Source organism: Patiria miniata, unplaced genomic scaffold (genome assembly GCF_015706575.1).
Source record: "Patiria miniata isolate m_02_andy unplaced genomic scaffold, ASM1570657v1 HiC_scaffold_8, whole genome shotgun sequence".
NCBI lineage: Eukaryota > Metazoa > Echinodermata > Asteroidea > Valvatida > Asterinidae > Patiria > Patiria miniata.
Genome location: NW_024037075.1, coordinates 2,674,199 through 2,695,447, shown reverse-complemented (window position 1 = coordinate 2,695,447; position 21,249 = coordinate 2,674,199). Strand labels below are relative to the sequence as shown.

Below are 21,249 nucleotides of genomic sequence, written 5' to 3'. Positions count from 1 at the left end.
CGTCCGCAGATCTCGGCGTCTTAAATGATTGGTTTAAGAGGCTAACATGACGCTTAATCACACGCCTTTCTTGGCCAACGTATTATGTTGCTATATTTAGGCCTGTAGCACTATATTTGAAAAACAAGGTTGGCACGAGAAAACGGCAAATGCGGAATATGGCAGATTGTGTGTAATCAACATACTACTATCAAAGGATTGGTCAATTATTTTTGTTTCTATTATATAAAATTTAGTTCAGGGGAAGACGGGGATCTTTTTATGACAGAACATTCCAGTAAGACCGCAGACAGGCATGCAAACATGTATTCTGTGCCAAGTTGTCCTTGCAGTCAAAATCAAACAAGTGACTGTTTTCAACCTTTAAGAATTGCCAGCCCACATAAAGCAGGATTGACTGACTTGAACTGCTTGAGTAACTTGATACAGCTGTGCTTTGACTCCGGGTGAGTGATAAAACAGCTGTGACCACAACGTGCCTGCTTTGTCTGTTGACCCAGTTTGACTAGTCACAGTGCTTGCTTGACATATCATCCGACTGCTGGTGACTAGCCTTTGTTAAAAGTATAGCAGGAGAAGTGGAAGTAAATTTGACTCTCTGTATGCCATTTGTAATGTAGCCTAACTATAAAAAAAGGGATCAAAGAAAGTTTTCTGCGTTAGGCCTAATTTTACACTATGGAAATCCACCAAAACACAATAAACTCACCATTTGAATGCAGACCCTTCCGCGCCGTCTTCGGTGACCATTTCGGGATCAACAACATCTTTCAGGAGCGACCGGAGTGGCGTCACTTGCCTGCACAGTTCCTCAAATCTTGGTACCTGGTCAGTTTTTGAATCCGATGGTTGTCACTGAACGCCGTACCAACCAAGACGGAACATTTTGGCTCCTTCTCGAAGGTGTGTGTAGTTTTAGTTTTCTGGTATATTGGTTAAAAGTCCCACTTTGGCGTAAATGTTGGGTAAAATTTGACTTCAGTTCGAAAAAGTTTGGTACTGACACACATTTCTGTTTTTTTAGTTGTTGTTTCGAAAAAGAAAGAAATGCATAACGAATTTAGAACAACATACGCTTGGTATTTTGAAAGAAGCATATATCTTTACATTCACGGGAAAAATCACTATAAATGCAAGATTTCAGTGAAATTCCAGTGACTATATGACAAGACTTGGAGTACGACTGTTTTTCGTTGCTATGGAAGTTTGCTTTCTCGCAGTTACGCCAAAGTTCCTCAGTACGAACTAGCAGAAGAAACAACATCGCTGCATCGTGATTTCGAGCTAGTGGCCACTCTCACTGATGCGGGCTCCCGCAAAGCACGCACTCCACCCCCGGCCGCCTCAGCTGTGATTTCACACGCTCACGAGGCTTGGTGCGAAGCTTTTATAGAAATATGGAGTCTCTCTGAAGAATCTCTCAGGAAACCACGAGAGCTCGGACGTGACGGGAAACGGCGTTGCATTATTGAAAAACGGCCTTTCGGTTGGGGGAGCGGAGTTTCCTCGGATAAATGACGCTATTTTTCCCCACGCGTCCGAATCCTCGCATAGACAACTACTTGTAGCTTCGCGGCATTGAAGCACAAAATCCATTCCAACAATAGAAAAACCCGAAGGTCGTCGTTTTAATAGAGTATCATTAGGATCCTTTTGTAAGACAGCTTAGATTACACTTTCCTGTCCCAACAATCACCCCCTCGGTGATGAAAGTGTACTGCAGACTCGAATAGGAAGTCAATTTCCCTCATCTTGTGGCCATCCTCCCTTGCTAATGAGATGGTGTCCGCGCATCCAGCGTGGCAAAATAACGATCGGGGGAACGCCAGAACCACCTGCCGTCCCCAGACCCGTAGTAGACCCACGAGATCCCGCTGCATCGCCGGTCGGGTTGCCTGTGACTCCCTCCGATGTCCGGAAATGAACAAAGAAAGCTCGCGCGCTGCCCTTTGTCAAAAACACCTGTCCGTTTTCGTAGCTGTATCAAACGAGCTTGTCTGCGCCAGGCGAAGAGAGAATGAGTTGTGGTTATTTCACAGGTATCGTCTCGAGTGCTAGAAGGTATTCGACACTGATCAACCAAAACAAATGTAAACGAATGGTACATCACACTGGATCAGTAGTTCAAATTGTAACATCCTTGGAATCACAGACTCAAAAGTTGACATGTAAGGTAAAGCATTCAATTTTGGGAAGGGAAACTATATAGATACCTTTTTGTGTTTCTCCTCCCAACCCTGCATGCCTGTGAGTCCCTCTGAAGCAGATCTTGTTAAGATCGAAAAGTCAGGCGGCTTTCCTTTTTTTAAGATACCTTTTTGACAGGTCATGTTCGAATGGTCTTGGATCAAACTTCACTAAACGGTTCGCATCAGTGTTGTAGTCGAGACCGGATAGTCCGAGACCGAGACCGGTCTCGAGACCTACAACACTGGTTCGCATCCACACTTTGAGGTACTCTAAAACAAAGATCTTCATTCACTCACGTTGATCCGAACTCGGTTTTTCGTTGGAGTTACCAAAAAGGAAAATACACTACTTCTTTCAGCTTAAAATGGCATGGCAAGCCACTAAGCAAGGGGCGGATCCAGGCCTGGATCAAGGGGGTGTTAGCTGCCCGAAGAGGGGGTTTAGAAGGAAGGTACGTGTATTTGCTGGGTTTTTTTTGGACACGATTTAGATCCCTACCCCCACTACCACCCTCCCCCACTCCCCTAGAGCCGCCACTGTCAGATTTACGTGGTTCATATATTTTTAAGGGGGGGGGGGGGAGTGTTATCAACAAACAATTCAATTTGGTGGTAAGAAAGGACGACTGAGGAGTTTCCACATGTGAAAGTATAGGTTAAAGCCGATACTAGTTTCGTCTTTGCCCGATTCAGAGAATGTTTTTATAGGAAGAACACATCCACCCTACTCATCACAATGCTTGACCGTTGGAACCAGGTACTTCCAACTGGCGAAAGTGCTCGATCGTGAACGTACTTGCCTCTGTACCATACCATTACATTTTCTGTGGTAATGCAAGGACTTCAAAATGGAGACAAAGAGTAGATATGATGAGAGTTTGATTTTCGTGTATTACATAGGCTATAATTATGTTGCAATAAATGACACAAAGTAATAGAGAGCAAAATTATTCATATAATGTTTACAATGGAAAGTACCATCCCCTTTTCACGCGTAAAGGCTTATATTTACATCATGATTGTAATGTCTTTTTATGCGTAAATGTATGTACTCATTTTATGAAAGTACTATGTACTTATTTTATGAAAGGTTCCGCAAACACATTTCATTTCTTTCTTTTCTATTCCTTCTTTATATAGCCCTCACCTTGAGTGGTCCTTGAAATAGGGCATCTGATGGGTGCCTCTCATAAAAAAAAAATTAATTTTCAGGGCGTGGTCATAAGATTTTGGAATCGCCGGATAAAGAGGGCGTTGCCTATTCTCACCTTTTGAAGTTGCATTTTCCCTCCCCGTTTTATCAAAATCCCGATCTAGATACTTATAAAGAGACGGACTACCGTAATTTATGAAACCCTCCTCTCCCCCGTTTTCAGACATGTTCATTCATCGCTAGCGCTAGGCTTGATTGTGAATCGATGCAAGGTCGTCGAGATCCCTGTATCATATTAGATGTGCCCAGTGAGTTAAAATATGTTTAGGGAACTAAACTCTCCCTTTTATGCGAATCGCAGAGTACAAATACATCTTAACCTTTTGTCTTTGCTGACCATTCACGCTTGCACTGACCAGCGCTGATCACCCGCGTTTAGTCCTGACTTTGTGGTCATTGTCTTCAGATGTTTCCGCCCAGGCTAGTCGGCGCGCCAGTCAGGCGCGCTCGTTTTTGAGAGCTGGTGGCGATTGGCGGTGTCGAGATTTTCACATTACACCAGGCTTTTTTCCCCGGCCATAGTCCAAGAAACAGCAGGTCACTCATGCCATGGTGTGGCCGCACACACCTGTCCTGGCTGTAGAGAAATGAGCTTGACCAGTAGAGACGCGCCACTTCCACCTTTCAGGGTTAATGGTCAGACGCCGATTGTTCGTCTCGAGCCAGGAGATGAACAGAGGTGAATGCACTTCCAAGGACAGCACCGTTAACCGTAAACAGGAATCTGAGTTTTGAAAATGAATTATTATTCAAAAGGCCAAAATTAATTTTCATTTAATATCCATTGATTCAGGTAACATGATAATTCATATTAAAAACCCACGATGCTCGAATGAGAAGGCAAACTTCTTTTAAAAGTTGCCATCCTTAGAAGTACAGGCAAAACATGAGACAAACTACAGAAAAAAATACACCACACGGACAGTAATAAACCACTGACAAACAGACCGACTGCAGTGTCAACCAAATAGAAGACAAACCAACGAATCCTGGACCATCCAACCTGCAGTACAGTCGACAGGCTAAACAACCAACTGCCAGTCAACTGATCGGAAAACTGATGCCGAAATTAATTGAGGAAATTATTTCTGTCACTTTGGAAGAATACACATCACACTACATGTCCTCACTTTAACTTCAGCAGATCAGAGCGCGGCAAGACGCCTTTTAAGACGCCAACGCAAAACCAAAATAGATCCATGTTTAAAAACCAAATCCTTTGTCCTTCCAAATATGCCAGATCTACTTTGAAAACCTGATGAAATATTGAACAATACCGTCCAAGTTTGGAATGAATACGTATTAATTATGCATTATGGTGGATGGCGACGCATCTTCAAAAACACCTGTCTCATTTTAATGTGATTTATTTGGAATCGCAATGATCACCATGGAATTGAGAAAAAAATATCGAGGAAAGACTTAAATGATGGGCTTTCAGGTTTTTCTTTTTATGTCCGATTGTTGCGGCCATTTTTTTTGGGGGGGGGGGGGGTGTCAGAGGAGGGGGGGTTCAACCCCCCCCCCCCCCCCCCTGGAGCCGCGCTTGGTTACAGTATAGTTTTTAGTACTATAAACTTAATTTTGACTTGAGGGCTACAAACCAAGTGGTAGCCAACCTCGCTCACAGGTTCTGCTTTCAACCTCGCGACAAGTTTGAAAAGCCGCTTAGCTGAGCGTACTGTTCTACGCCTTGGGGACGAGGTTGAGCATTGCCTTCTATTTGGGAAGTGACAATATCAATGTTGGCGTTTGTCTTGGTATCAGTCTAAAATAAGAAGCCATAAATTTGGTTGCATTACTAAATAATCGTATGACATATTGGACGAGTGGTACAGTAAAATGTAGATATTGCATGGTGATGATTGAATTAACACTGCAGTTTCACAGTCAGTGTTGATTACCGAATTCGAGATTTTCAAAAATGGCTAATTAGGGACGCAAATTACGTCGCCCACGTAAAAGCCCAGTTAAAACATAGCAACTAATGACCACAATGTCATCACAACATTAGTCGTTTCTCTTTACACTAATGGCGTGCAAACATTAATGACGACTTTGTTATTCATTTACGATAAACCCACAAGTGGGCGTTTCCACGTGCGGTAATTCCTCCACATCTGCGAGCGTTCACACGATGTACTTTCCCATTGTCAGCGTTTCCTGCACGCGCACTATCATGACAATGATCCATTTCAAAACACCATTATCGTCCCTAAGGATATCAAAAAACAACTGCGTATCCATTTCCCGTTGATTTGATGTTTGTGAATTCTTTCAATTTGTGAACAGAAAAGCCCTTCAAAATAAATTCATTTACTTTGTTCCTGTTGATTCGGCCTTTCCGATGTGTCATCCTTTACATCGTTGTTTCGTTTATCGGCACAACCTTGGCTGCTGGCATTAAACTTTTCATTCAATCAGATTGTTTGGCTTTCCACCTGCGCTTACGGACAAGCCAAATGTTTTTCCCTTTTCTATGGATAAACAAAAACAGGAGACGATTGGGCAAGTAGTTCCCGTAATTTACAAATTATACACTGACCTTTGTTAAAAGTACTTTTGCACATGTGACCTTTGCGAGGTTGTGAAACCACAAGAAAATCAAGAAAAATGTAAGTTGAAGAGGTAGGAGGGAAATCTTGGAAACTGCGTCTGGGCAAGTGGGATTCGGACCTGGGCCGCAGAAATGGAAGGCAAGGAGAACCAATGCACCAATTATTAACCAAACTCCCATTTTAAAATGAACTTTGTAAACTGAAATGATGTGGCTACTCTTTCGTGAAACCTTTAAACAAATAAATTAAACACTGGACACTGCAGGATTGCCATAAACGCAGTTTTATTCTACAACTCATTTATTTTGCTGACCTCTTTCACAACAACGAGACCCGTTCCTATTTTATCTTCACTTCGGTTTTATAGTTCTTTTTATTTGTTCTTCAGGATTCGTTCAAGTTCGCTGATGTGTCTACGTTAGACTACCGCGCTCGTAATTCGCCCAGCTTTAATCAGTTTAGTTGAATAAATAGACGTTCTGTACAGTAAATTCCGAAAAAACAACAAACTCTCAAATGCCATATCTCCTTTTGTTAAACAAATCGTGCGTTTTCACAAAGCAAGAATGAAGCAGATAACTTCATCATTTTTGGTATTTTTTTTACACACAAATTAGATCCACCTATTCCATAATATAAACAAAATCCTTTGTTCTAGAAACAAATATTGTGCTTACCCTCCCAAATGAAACTGAATAACAAAATAAACTTTATTTTGTAATTAAAGTGTTTTAGAGTTGATACTAAAGACACATACATAACACTGAGTTGCAAGAAAAAGTATGTAAATAAAAAGAATCCCATTAGTCTAGCTTCTCCCATAAACAAACATCAGAATAAACTGAACCTATGCAAGGCCATTATAAAAAAATCTCGATGAAATTTGGGAAAAGTTATTTAAAATGCCACTCTTGAAGCGAACTCTCATTCAGAAACTCGCCGAAAAAAGGGAGAAATACCCAGTTCTCAGTACAAAGCATAATTGCATAGTTCTATACAGCTTTTGACATTCACGTACCGCGGTACCGCCGTCAAAAAAAACTTTGAAAAATGCAGCCTTTCAAAAACCCAAACATTCTGCAGTTTTCAACAACATACCAAATTGCGTTTGTACAATATATCCATACACAATACACCAACGCCCAAAACCCCGAATACAGAACATGTACTTGAAATTGCTGCATGCCATGCGTACAAAGTACAAAACAGAATACCCTATGAATATAAAAATCAAATAAAACGTGGACCTGGGTCTAGAAATACACAGTATTCTACACTTGATTTCAATAGATACCTACTCAAACACCACAAAATATCTGGTAAATCCAGAAATATCTATAATACAAACTTTTGCTTTTCAAATCGGTTTATTTATAATATTTACAGTTGAACAATTTCAGCTGATGTTTGTTAATGTTGCAGTCCGATTTGTGAAGAGACTATTTGCTGAGGTATTTGAAGTTGTGGAAGATTTGTCAGAGCAAAAAAGGCACTGTATTGAATACTTAAGAAATAACACTCCTTGAAAAAAATTCAATATTATTGCCCAAATAAATCAAAAGTATTGAATGAATACGAACCAGGGTTCAAATCATGTTTTACATATTAAAGTTAATCAGTTTTCCTGCTAAGCGTACTCTTTCTGTGCTAAGCTAATTTGTTAGCAGCACTTCAGTACCTTGACCAGTTAGCCCTGCATGTATGCACTGTCTGCCAAACCTATCGGCAGATAGGCAATCTCAAACATGCCAGATACAACTTACATTAATGGTTGACAACATGGCCCAATTTCATGGCTCTGTTTTACCGTTAGCGAAAAATTCCCGCTTACTGCAGCAAACAAGTCTGTACTTACGGTAAGCGTATTTCACGGGTTAGCAAGGAAGTTTGGCTTATGCGCATGCGTAATTCCCGTAACTAAGGATATGATTCTGTGCTCACAGGATAGGATTAGCACATACATTGTACATGTAATTTTTCTGCTAGCACTGTTGTTAGCACGAAATGGTGATCGTAAGCATGAAATTCTGTGGCTAGCAGGGTAAGCTGTGAAAAGCTGCTATAGGTATAAAGTAATACGCCAGGCACAAAACATATGAACAGCTGAAACAGAATACCTGCTAGAATGCATAGTGTACTGCAGCTGCATATGGAATACCACTGTCATTGGGATGGAAAGAGTACAATAATTATTGCTCATTAAAAGCCGTAGGTTGGATATGAACTTTCTCTTCCAATGTAAATCGTTTGAGTGAATCTTGTTCAATAAAGAACCAATTCACTGTGCATGTGAATTTATGAAAAATGTAGTCCGAAACGGCTAATGTTTAATAACTCTCCAACTGAGCCGTTGTATTGAACTTAATCTGAATTTCACCGCACTCATTGTAAGATCAACTCCAACATATATCACTCAAGTCTCATTAACTAAATTACTTCCAAAATCGCCGAATAACTCTATACTATAAACAGGACCAGTAAGATTTACACAGTGCTATCATAAACTTCATCAAACTCTATGTACAATATAAACTAGTAACCGAATTTACTTACAGCAATCATTAGCTCTCTGCTTCCCCCCCCCCCCAAACGTTTTGGTTGTGTGTGAACAAACACAAAAATAATTGCCAGCAATCAATACATGAATAATTCACGTGAGTTTTCTAAAATATAGGCCCTACTTTTCTACGAAATCCAATACTTACTTGCATTTCTGAAACAGTCCGTATCCTTCTATGACTAGTTTTACAAATGAATTTACTTCCGAGTTGGAAAATTTCTTTCAAATGGTGCCTGAAATCATTGGTTTCAACTTGGTACTTCGCAAAGACACGAACTGCATACTCGCGAATGGAGGTCGGCAGAAACAAAGATGGCTGCCCCCAGTGAAAATACAAATCAACCAATCGGGGAACAGCAAACTACTATTTGGTGTGATTGGATGAGAGGAATAAAATGAACGTCAGCCAATCACAGAACGGTAAACAAGAAATACCAATCTCAATGATTGGATGAGAAGAGAACAAATGCCCCATGAATGTCTTATTCAGCCAATCAGAGAAGAGCTAATAGAAACACGACTCCCTGTTGGTTTGATAACGTCTGGAAGACACCAATCTAGAAAATGCATTGCGAATGAAACCAACTGTATCTTCACCACAACACTGTATTTTTGCAAATAAAATATATTCACCCGTTGCTTATGTTTTTGCATTTTTAACTGCATTTTTTTTTTTACAATTGATCAAAAGAGAACTTCTTTCTGGATGTAATGGTTCTACAGAGAAACTGATCATCATTTATTTATTATTGTTTTATTATTTTTTTTGTTTAGGTTGGATGTTTAAAGGCACTCCATTCTCACAGAAAAACACTCGACACAAAACCTCCAAAAATCAATATAAAACAGATTGCATACCAACTAAGCAAATGTATGAAAATTGGAAAGGCAGTACAACTCTGCATAACTTAAGATACCACATCTACTGAATATTCATGCTGCTCTGTACATAATTTACATACTTTATCTTAATTAGGACAAATATATTTGAATACTGAAGAGATGTTATGCATATTATTTTGATCTGAGATGGACACAATTTTTGCGACAAATTATCATGTTGGGGATGAATAAATATGAAAACAGATTTTTTTCCCCAATTTTTTATTGATAAATATTCTTTTGTTTTCCAAAAAGAGCTTACTTAAATCTCACTTAAGAAAATATATTTATTTCGAAGGGTTTTTAAGTGTTCAGTAAAACCGTTTTTTTTAAATACATTTTTAGGTTCTGTAATAGTATAAATATCATTGCCCGAATTCCTGGGCAGTTTATGAACTTGAAAGGATTGCATAACAGCTTGGAGTGTGTTGGTCCGAACGCGGACTCCAAAAAGCCATTTAAAGTCTGATACCGACCAGCTTGTCAATTGTCAGATTGACCTTTGACGTAGGGGTCAACCTAATTTAAATATCTACCCTTGTACCAATGAGGTGCGGCAATGAGCGAGACGCATGAGTGCACATGAGAAGTAGGGCAATCAACATTAAGGGGAGGTGTCACAGCCAAGATGCATAGCAACCAATAAGATATCAGAAGCATGAGGCCGTTGCCTGTCCTCATGTACACGTGCGTTATGAGGACAGGACTCCAGTCTAAGAGGTTTGTTTGTTTGTCTAAAAGATGAATGTTTCCTCCAGTCTCTTGGTGTAGACTGTCTTCAGTTCCGGTTTCCCGTTTAGATTGGCGTTGACGGCGTTAAACCTCTTAACCTCCGTCTCTGTCCTCTCAATAACCCGTTCTCCTTGCCCCTCCACGACATCACTCCCCCCGTTTGTAAGTGGTTGCTTCCCTCCTCCATTTTGGATTACCGCCTCCTTTTCGGAACTGGGCTTTTTTACATCAATAGTCGTCGTCTCGCCGTTGGGTTTAGGGGAGGGTTTATCCTCAATACCGTTACCGTTCACCACCGTCACTTGTGGGTTTGGGGACACCCCCGGTTTGGCCTTGGTTGCAAAGTTCCGCGGGGCCATCTCATGCACTTTGAACTGGGAGAAGACCGGCTGGTGGACCACACCATTGGTGACGGGGATGCTGTAGTAGAGAGGATGAAACAGAGGGGGGAAAAAACAGACGGTACAAAAGGTGAACATTCAAGCACACACCATACACATAGTCATGCAATTCGGACGTAAAGTTTTAGGCCATATTTCATGCAGTCTCCGGGCTTAAGTTGTAGGCAATAGGAACATTTGCTTTTCATGCATTTTGTTTGTTGCCAGTAATATCGCCACTCACAATCCAAAGAATGTGTTCAATCCTATTCTGTTGCAGTTTCAACTAAGTGGATATCACACTTTTCAAGAAAAAACACTGAAAAACCATGCACAACCTTTTGATCACGAAACATGATTTTGTCAATAGAACTCTTTATTTCCAACGATCAGTCAATTGACTGATCGTTGGAAATCAACTACATTTCTTGATTTCTTCGTAATGACTGCACGCCAGAAGAAATGATTGCATGGGGTGTTTAGTACTAGAATGATCTTGAATGCAAATAAGTTTTTTTTATGATAATTTGCTAGATTACTTTTTGGGATGATCTTACGTGCCTCAATGCATACTGGGCCCCCAAGGATGGTGAAAATGCACCAACAATTCTAGTTGCAATACCTTGGAACACTGTCTCTGTAAAGCCTACATAAAGCCACCTTTTTGTAAGTGTGTTTCTTCGAATCCCTATATATATAATGCCTAAGGTTAAACACAGGCAAGAATGTGCAACAGACACGATTGTAACTGAAGATTTTAGGTCTTGTTTGCATAAAGACATCAAACCCATTATGAGGTTAGCTTGACAAAAGTTTTGAGCGCATTAAGGGCAAAGAAATCTATCGTCAGTAAAACCATCTGCGGGAAAGGGGTTGGCATAAAATCACAAAGAACTTCATTGGCTCAATCGCTACAACAAACTGCAAAGAAACAAATCCTGATCAAAGTTCTCACACTACTAACAATAAGAACATTTTCCCAAAGCAAATAACCCTTTCAGTACCGTTCATCACATACCCTCAGATCAGGGTTGGCCCTTAACTTTTTTTTCACTAGCCAGCTGGACTAGTGAAATACATGTATACATCATCTGGTCTGCAGGCCTTTTCACTAGTCCGCATTAGAATTTTAAAAATTTTGTCACCAGAATATCCTAAACGATAATGTTATTTACAATAAGTTTGACTTGCCAGGCGGCTACTGGTTTTGACGAGTCCAGTTTTTAAAAATTTTAACTCACATTTGGCGAGAGGACTACCGCTAAGGTCGAACCCTGCAGATTTGCAACTGCACGTATTTTAAGTGCAGTTATTATAATCTTTGGGATCAACCTTTTTTATTGAAGAAGGTACTGAATGAGCCTGAAACACAGAAAAAAGCTCCTTTGAAAACACTGGCAACACGTAACTATCATGCAATCTAGTTTTTGTTGCTGTTGTTTTCATCAAAACAACAGATTTTAAAAATTCAAATTTCAGAAAAGAACTTTAAACATGTTTAAGTAACTCAAAGTGGAATAACAGAAAAATAAAAACCATCGCAATATAAATCTGACAACCATAAAAAAAATTGTCAAGAAATAAAAATCTCCACAGCACACCAAAATATAGAGCAGCTTTTTTGGGGTCAAAGGTCACAGTGAAACATTACAGTCAAAAAATCCAAACAGAATTTGGAAAAAACAAACAACCAAAAACAACAACAAAAAACACGATGAAGACCTACAAGTTGAGAGTTTGTCTGGCAGGGAAATCTGGGAAGTTTTCAGGCTCTGAGAAAGGACAATTGGGGGAGAGAACTTTAAGAAGTAGAAAAGAACGGGAAAGAAAGGAAATGACCAGAATAAATTAATTGAAAAAAAGATGAAATTATTCAGTCAGCATTAAATGAAGCCTAAAAAGTATATAAGGTCTCGCTTATTAACAGAAGCAGTCAAAAAGAAATGTATATGATCTTAAAAAAAGAGGTGTATTTACAGTCTCTGTATAATTTTTGATTAGGTGATTTTGAACAGAAAGTCGGTACTGGTATGCTTATAATGGGAGTGCCAGAGAATGTTTAAAGATGCACAAAAATTAACAGAACTTTGCAGCTATTTCAGAACTTTGTAAGATCCAAACATGTAGCTTTACATCTCCCTGTATTGTGAGTTTTTGAAAGTCTTCACAAAAGGCACCTTGTATAAACTATATTAAATCTTGTGAAGCCCTACAAACGTGCATGGTATTCAATTTGATTTACATGTAGTACATAAATATCATACTATAGAATACAAGTAAAAAATAAATATATAAATAAAAAAAAGGAGAAGATTATTTCCTTTATTTCCTATGAACCTAATAATTGGTTTATATGAAGTCAGATTGATTGTGCTCCACAAAAGAACTTTTTGAAGTTGAATAATAACTCACCTATCCGCAATAATTTCTCTTTTCGTTGTGGTGATCACGGTTGTTGTATTATCCAGGTCGTCCAGAGATGACCCGCTGAGTTTCCTGTCGTCCGTTCTGTAGGGTTTGGGGCCCGCTCGGTAGACTACAGTCTGTTTGGTGTAGCTGGAGCCCTGGGTGGGAGGAGACAAGACAAACTCATGAATATGCAGTTTGGAGAGGTCATTCATTTTCATGATGAATATTGATTATTTGGGGGCGTTTAGGGAAAAGTGGCAATGAATATTCAATTACGAGAGCACTTAAAGAACATACATTCACAGTGATAAATATTCATTTTGGGTGAATTCGAATGGATTTTCATTACGATTTTGAATATGTAACATGCCAGACAGTAAAGGAGCCATATCATGTAGGTGTACAGGAGCAGAAAAAGTGCAAAAGTGGGAGGAGCCAAGAAAGACTCATGAATATGCAGTAAGGAGAAAACATAAATATTCATGATTCAATTATTTGGGGGCGTTTAAGCAAATTGCCCCAACCCCTGGGGAAGAGGTAAAAGCTCATGAATATTCAATTACGAAACCAATATACAATCATAATAATATTTATGTTGGGTGAATTTGAATGGATTTTCACTACAGCTTATTAAAGATTGGTTAAAACGAATATAAGACATGAAAAAAGTCAGTAATAGGTTTATAGAATATTTATTCCAGGGATATGGATATAGTTTGAGATCAGTTTTGCTTTGTGTAGGCTATAGCTTAAAAAATGGAAAAGCATATTATAAGATACAAGGAAAAGCTTTTTTGGAACAAATTGGGTGGATGGGAACTTAAAAACACTTTGTTAAACAAATTTATTGTCAATGAAATCATTGTTATCATTGCATCACTCTTCTGGCTATCAATTCAAATATTCACGGTGATATCTTAAATGCTTTATATCATATTTCGTTGATAATCAAATGTTCGTTGTTCATGCAGAAAGAAGCTGTAACATGCAAATAAGCATTGACACATGCCAAAAAGCAGTAAAAACTTTCCATGCAACAAAATGTCTCACCAAAATGCCTAACTGTGGAGCTGATGTAAGCTTACTGCAACAACTTCAAGCGCAAAGCAAAAAATATGGACCACGTGCCGAAAAATTTAGAAGCAGGCAAAAAATACAGATTATCAGAAATTTCAGACTTAATAACAATTATTCTGACACCCACTAAAATTCACCACCAAAAAAGGGACAGGGAAAATGCATATTCTGAATGAAAATACCAGTTTTTTTTATTTTCATAAATTATTTTTAATTATTAAAAAAGGACAATATTTCTTGATGAAGACAAAAAAGATGACTGCAAAACGAAATACTATCAGCTGAAATAGCTGAGATACTTACATTACGAAAAGCAAAACATGTACAGAATTGGACACTTATAACGATGAAACATGTGCTAAAAAGTAAAGGAAACATGTACTAAGATGGAAGATTCGAAATTTGAAGATCGTTGGCTCTTTTAGAGAAGGTTAAATTAACAGCCTCAGGTTGTGGTGCTCTTGCCCTTGGGCAAGGCACTTTGTCACTCATTGCTTCTCCCCACCCAGGAATCAATGGGTACCTGTGAGGGCAGAGATGGTTATTGTAATTGATTTTAGCTGCTTTGCGCTGAAATGGCAGCATCAAGCTGTGTACTCCCCAGGGAACTGAGACTGTATTTGAAATGCTTCATTGGCCCAATGATCAGGGGTAAAGAAATGTAAAGTGCTTTGATCTCACTTAAAAGCGCAATCTAAGTACCAATTATTACTATTAACAGTGCTTCGATTCTTTTTTTTTTCAAGTAACTCTACAAGAGAAGGTTATGGTTGTTATCTCCCCACAATATCCAAGTTTGAAAAAATAACTGTAAAAAGGACCAATACTTTGTTGTTGCACTGGAACACAAGTGCACTTAAACAACTACAAACTGCTGCAAAGCAAAAGACAAAAGGGGATTCGAACCACCACCAAATACAGACCACCAGAGACCGAGTGTCTACTTACATTGGGGTGGTTACGTCTAATTATACGGGCCATTCCGGGGTAAACAGGGCTCCTGCACAATTTTAATAACAATTTCCAGTTTTCAACTGATTCTGGGAAAACAGATTTTTCAAATGGACATAACTCCATGACACATTACGACATGGAACACTCCACACAGACGTTTTAAATCATCAGTCATACATTCACAGTTTTCACAAAATTAAAAGGAAAAAAGTTGAAAGTTTATGTCCATTTGAAAGTAAAAGGGGGAAAAAAGGAAATAAAAAATGGTTAAAAAATCTTTGAACAGTTGTCTCAAATGTTTGACTTTTTAAGGCTTCAATGTTTTTGTTTCCATTTTATCCTCATTTTCCCATTGAAATTACATGGATTTTCCATGATTTCCGTGAGGAAGTTATTGAGCAGGTGCAGGAACCCTGGGAAACTGTAAGTTTACTTGGCAAGAACCTTTAAAAGGGAAAAGAGATTAAAGATGTGTTATGAAGGATAAAGCTACAAGGAGCATACACCAGCAATGGCAGAAAGCTTTTTTTTCTTTGACAAGAAAATAGTTAAGAGCACAGCAGTCTTTGGGAACAAAGCTATCAAACTTGTTGGTACGGACTAAACTCGGCGAACAAAATAACAAGCCATTTTTGAGGTGGAACCACGTCCACGTCCGGGCCCATGCCACTCGCGCTCTTAAAGACGAGGCGCGCATATTTTGTTGACCCTATTGGTTGAAGGAGCCCGGAGTGCGTGTGTACTGAGCGCAAGCCTGGTTCTGCCTCAAAAATTTGCTTCTCATTGTGGTCACCAAATTAGTCTTCGGTAGAATTTAAGGGACAGTGACAAGTGCAAATGATACATTCCTATTTTTTTTGCGTGTGCCATGTTATTTTTATTATGTTCACTGTGCTAAAGAATGTTCAATGTACCTTAGACTGACAGAAAAAGGACTTGATTAAAGTTTGTTTTGCAACAAATCATGAAATTGTTCCAAACATGATGGCTTTCAAGGTGCATGTTATTGAGGATATTGGATTAATCTAATTTAAATGCTAAAGATCTTCTTAAAGCCAGCTTTAGTGGGGCTTGAGTGAGTGCGAAGTTGAATGAGCGAGAGGCAGTTGGCGTGCGAAGGAGGCGGCAGCACAGCCTGAGATGCAAGAAGGGAAGGAGGGTGAGAGTTGTGGGAGAGGAGGGGCGTCACCTCATCTTGGTCCTCCGTCCTGGACGTTTCCCCTTGGCTGTATGAGACATCAACCTCTAAGGCTGTTGAGGGTGGGGTCTTGGCTTGCAAGTCAGTTGACGTGCTTTCTCTAACAGGTTGCTCTGGCTGAGTGGCTTCTGGTTGTGAGGGGCTTTTCTTTGGGCTTTGCTGCTCCAACTTCTTCTGCTCCTCTTGGAGCTTCCGGAGCTTGGCATACTGCTCCTTCAGTTGTTGGATTTTGAGGGCTCCCTTTTTGTCGACAATTGTGACAACCGGGCGGGATCCTGGGTCAGAATTCTGCCTCTGCAAGGAGGATCGCTTTTCTGCATTGAGTTGACCATCTGTCCCTGACTGAGATTTGCTCAAGACACCCCTTTGAGCAGGAGCTGCTTTTGGTTCATTAATTACATCACGTCTGTCAAGAGGGCCGTTCTGCTGGGGTAGAGATGTGCTCCTGGGACCAGGCTGAGGTTTTTGTACTGAGCCGTTAACGGGATGATCAGTGACTGGTGGTGCCCACCCATTGCGCTTGGGATGCTGAGGGAGTGTAACCGTGTGCCGACGTGGTTTATTCTTCTGAGGCAACTCATCTAAACTGGTCTCCTTCCAGCCTGGAATGGCAAGGGGGCGAAAGGCAGAGGGGGGTGGAGCATCTGTTGGATCTTTTGGGGCATCTATGCATCCCCTCGGGGGCTTCGGTGGGGGTGCAATATCCATTGCTGAAGGAACGCTGGACCGCCGCTGGGTTAGCACATCTCTTGGCGGACTACTTGGAAGGGTTCGTGTTTTGGAAGAGGGCATACTCTGGTTAACTCCTTCAATGACCTTTGTTTTGGTCGTTTGTTGGACCCTGATGGAATGTTGAGCTTGTTTGAGAACAGGGATGCCCGATTGTTTGTATTGTGGAGATGTTGGGGAGTTGGTCTTGGTAGGGCTGGCCTGGGAGCTGGAACTCAGGAGGCGGACTGGTGCCTGGCGCTGCGGGGTTGTTGCCAGGCCAGGGGAGGTAGCGGACCCACTCTTGGCGATCATCACCGCCCCCTGGGACAGCATGACCCCTCCCTCTGGAGTCACCACCCCCCGAGGGGAGGTCACACCTTTGGGAGAGGTCAGTCCAGGCCGGGGCGCTGCTTGACCACCCTGTGACCTCATCTGCATACTCTGGGAGGTCATGACAGTTCCTGGTAAAGGATGAGAAACATGCCGGGGAGAATTGTTTCCAGAAGGCTTACCAACTCCCTTAACTGCCTGGATCTCCTGTTTCGGATTAGTCATGCTATTCGGGACAATCTCTGAGATGGCAAGCAAGGGCTCACTCTTAAAACCTGAGGGGGACAGAGCACACGATGGCTGGGTTTGGCCCTTAATGGGACTGACCAGGCACTCGGAATTCACACTACACGTGCTAATCATGCATGAACTAAGGTCTGGGGCAGAACGTGCAGAACTAGAATCAGCATCCACCTGTTGCGGGAGCTTCTTGGGCACCATCATCGCCGGCTTAGGCGGGACGACCGGAACAGCTTCGCCATTGTCGTCAGATGTGGTCACCACTAATTTGGGCTTCGGGGTCAGGTTGGGTCCTGATGCTGTACCTCCTGGAGTCACGGGAGACGTTGGCGAGTGAGAAGCCACTGCCTGCTGGGAGAGATGGGTCCTCTTTGGCGGCGGGGGAGGTGGAGTCTTCTTTTTCCCCTGTTTGGCCATCTTCTCTGGTGTCAGGATTGGGGTCATGGCATCGTGCTCCTCGCTCTGGTAGAGCTCCCGCAGCTTGGCCCTCCGTCGCTGGTTGATCCGGTCCAGGTTTTGGGTCCTCTTGAGGGACCGGCGGCCCTTGCCAAGATCCATCTGGAAACGGTGAAGCTCCTGGGCTGTGTTGAGTGGGCGCTTGCGATCCCGAGACGCAGTGGCAGTCTGTTGAGAGCATTAATAGGAACATTAGTAAGGCTGAAAATTCACCAAGCAGGTATGAAAAGAGATCTTCAATGAGTTCTTCACGGCTTCAAAGAGGAAAAAAAATCAACAGCTTCAGTTAGTGCCATAGAACATCCAAGGTATTTGACCAATAGAAAACAAATAGTATGCAAAGAGAACCTAACCATAAGCAATCAAGACATTATTCGCTTTAAGAACATGGTTGGTCACTACCTTTGTCAATCCTCAACATTCTCCACGAGGGATCTGGATTCGAGTTAATAGCCTAAAGGAAGTAAAGACTTTGCCCTTGCCTGTAGGTTCTTAACCCTCTCTTCGTGGTTAGGAGAGATGCTCTGGATGGTCTCCATTACTCGGTTGACTGGCTGGGAGGTCTGCTCAAAGACTGGTACCACTGGGGTCCGGTGTTCTTGAACTGAGGCAAGCCTGATACAAACAATGAACAGAACAAAATAAAAATCAATATCAGGCTAAATAAGTAAGTGAATGAAAGATACGAAGCAGCAAACTTCAGGATACTATACAGTGGAACGTCACTATACCGAACACCGCTATACCGAACATTCAGCTATACCGAACATCGTCCCTGGCTCCCGATTTTTGTGTACAAAATGTACCGAACGTTGTTGTTGAAAAATGTCAACAGAAGAGCAACAAGTAGCTACTATTTCCCCAAGGAATAGAAGGGGAAAGCCAAAAAGATGAATGACCAGCGGGGAAGCACAACTAACACGATGGGAACTGACCTCTTTAGTGTGCAGAGAGTATTGGTGACCTTCTTGCAGCGTTTCATGTAGTCGTCCAGTTTGCCTGGCTCTTCCTTGATGAAACTTTATCAAAGAAACAAAACATTTTTTGTACTCTTGTTAACTGTTATCTTGTTATCTCCACTACAACATCAGACTCGAACCAGCCAGCCGACCCCGGCCAGGCGACCACGGTTGTGGGTCCAATCCGAGTAAGCTTGTGAATTTTTCTCACAAGCCCTCAGACAACACTGAGTGTACAGTGTTTAAAACATACTTCGGCGAAGGTCAAAACCCGATGTAAGAAAAAGAAAAAGCGTGAAAAAAAAGGTCGTTTTTAGACTGCCTCTTACTTTTCTTCATTGACGACAATCTCCATCTCTCCCTGCATCACACCTTTCATCTTGTCAGCCAGGACTGGGAAAGCAACTACGAAATAAAACAAATTGAAACGATAAGTAATTTTCAATACTTTTGAAGGAATATCGAGTGCATGTGTATGATTGCAAGAGGTTTTACAAAGTTTAACGGCATCGTTCACTGTACCCGACTGTAGAGCCATCCAGGTGCGACAATCTGTAGCGAGATGCCACAGCTGCCGTGAGTTAGCCTCGTGATCTACCTCGAGCTGATGCATCTAGGTGTTGCGAGGTCGGCCTCTGCGCCTAGCCCAGGTTGGATCAGGTCGGGCGCACCCACAAGCACGTTGAGAGCGGCGTGTCTGGGCCTGTCTTCTGGGAGCCTTCGGATATATGCCCGAAGAGGGAGTGGTGTCTCTGAGCAATGATGCTATGGATGTTATCGAGGAAAGTAGTTTCCAGAACTGTTTCGTTTCTAACGAGGGGTACCTCAGGGTCAAACCTTGAGTTACTCCTTTAATTTTGCATTGTCCTCTTTCACTGGATTAGTGAGAACCAGGTAAGTCTATACAGCAATGGATACTCCTTTGAAGGGAACTAATATGAAATTAGTCATTATTGTGGAGGTTTAATTGCTTCAGTCATTACTATTTCTTTTCTCAGATAAGATTAGTTCATTGACAAACCTTTCTGTTCAGCAATGTGCTTGCTGCTGTTGCCGATGGTTTGGGCCAGGGCGTCCACTTCGGCCAAATTGACGTGGCAGTGTCGGTTGACGACATCGTCGCGCATCTCTTCCACAGCCGATTCCAAGTCTCTGAAAATCAAAGTGACACATCAATAGAAGAATATCCGTACTTTTGTGAAGTTAGTCATTTTTTAAAAGTGCTTTCTCTTGAAGGCAGAGGGTCAGGGGTTTGTTTCGAGATGGTAACCACATGATGTGGCCATCTTTTGAGAAGACAGCTAAAGGCTTGGAATACACCAGACAAGTGCAATGCTTGGGACATTTTTCTGGATTTGACACTATTCAGGCAGCCATGAATACCTGTAAATTTTTTTTTTTTAACACAAGGCTTTCTGGGCCTTTACAGCAAGAAACATTTTTGATAAATCGAGGCTGCTGATGGCTTGTCGCCCAGATAGTGATTTGCCCTACTGAAGCTGGCCAGTTTCCTGATACGGGGTATTTAGGCAGGAAGAGAGTTCCATATTTGTGTGGTCGGACAGACTGCCGAAGCCTTGGATCTGGAACATCTTCGTAGGTTCTTAGGCTGATAGTATAGAGTGGTATTGGACATGTGTTCATTGCGTTACCTGATTTCTTTGTCCAACTTGTCTCGGCTCATGTGGTACTTGACGTAGTCCTGGTGTGTCCTAGTCCGCAGTGACCTGATAGGATGCTCGTTACCAGCCGGAGTGGTCTGTAAGGCCAGTTGCACCCTCCGGTTGGTGGCCCTGAAGGCCACATTCATGTCCTGGACCTGAGTAAGGATAGAGACGAATAACATTTATCAGACCTAACAGGATGCTGGTTACCAGCCGGAGTGGCCTCTAAGGCCAGTTGCACCTGACAATTGGCGGCCCTGAAGGCCACATTCATGTCTTGCACCTGAGGGAGGGTATAGAGAGACAGGTGATTTACAGGATCTGATAGGATGGTTGTTACAGGCCAGAGTGGCCTCTAAGGCCCAGTGCACCCTGTGGTTGGTGGACATCATCACACACATATCTTGATGTAAAGGGAACTAGACCAAGATGGCGGCTTGCAAGGACTCAAGTTTACCATATTGAGCTGCAGCTTGCGTATCTGCTTGAGCTGGTCCCTCAGGTCCCTGACTGTGTGCTTGAGATTCAGCGTTGTTTCCCGCAGCTCTCTGCCGTTCATGGGCTGAGGGGTTACTGACTGACTGTCCGTTCCATCTGGTGGAGGAACAAAGAGGACTGAATTTAGATACTGAATTATTACTTAATGGTTTGCAGGCTTTCAAGCAGACTCACGACAAAGTAGGAGAATACTTAGGATAACATTTTTCTAACAAACAGTACAAAAGTAGGCCTTTGAA

The 21,249-nt window shown here is 41.6% G+C and overlaps 1 protein-coding gene across 1 annotated transcript in view; it reads right to left on the bottom strand.

Annotated features, from left to right (window-relative positions):
• Positions 1–6,225: 6,225 nt before the first annotated feature.
• Positions 6,226–21,249, bottom strand: part of LOC119719652 (fibrous sheath CABYR-binding protein-like) — a 31,763-nt gene continuing 16,739 nt past the window's right edge. The window contains exons 12-20 of the mRNA XM_038189151.1: positions 20,970–21,106; positions 20,501–20,667; positions 19,870–20,000; positions 19,178–19,253; positions 18,825–18,908; positions 18,372–18,504; positions 16,144–18,057; positions 12,927–13,078; positions 6,226–10,554 (exon numbers count right to left, since the gene is read on the bottom strand). Coding sequence (XP_038045079.1) covers positions 10,137–10,554; positions 12,927–13,078; positions 16,144–18,057; positions 18,372–18,504; positions 18,825–18,908; positions 19,178–19,253; positions 19,870–20,000; positions 20,501–20,667; positions 20,970–21,106 — 3,212 coding nt within the window. The 3' untranslated portion in view covers positions 6,226–10,136. The remainder of the gene's footprint in view (positions 10,555–12,926; positions 13,079–16,143; positions 18,058–18,371; positions 18,505–18,824; positions 18,909–19,177; positions 19,254–19,869; positions 20,001–20,500; positions 20,668–20,969; positions 21,107–21,249) is intronic.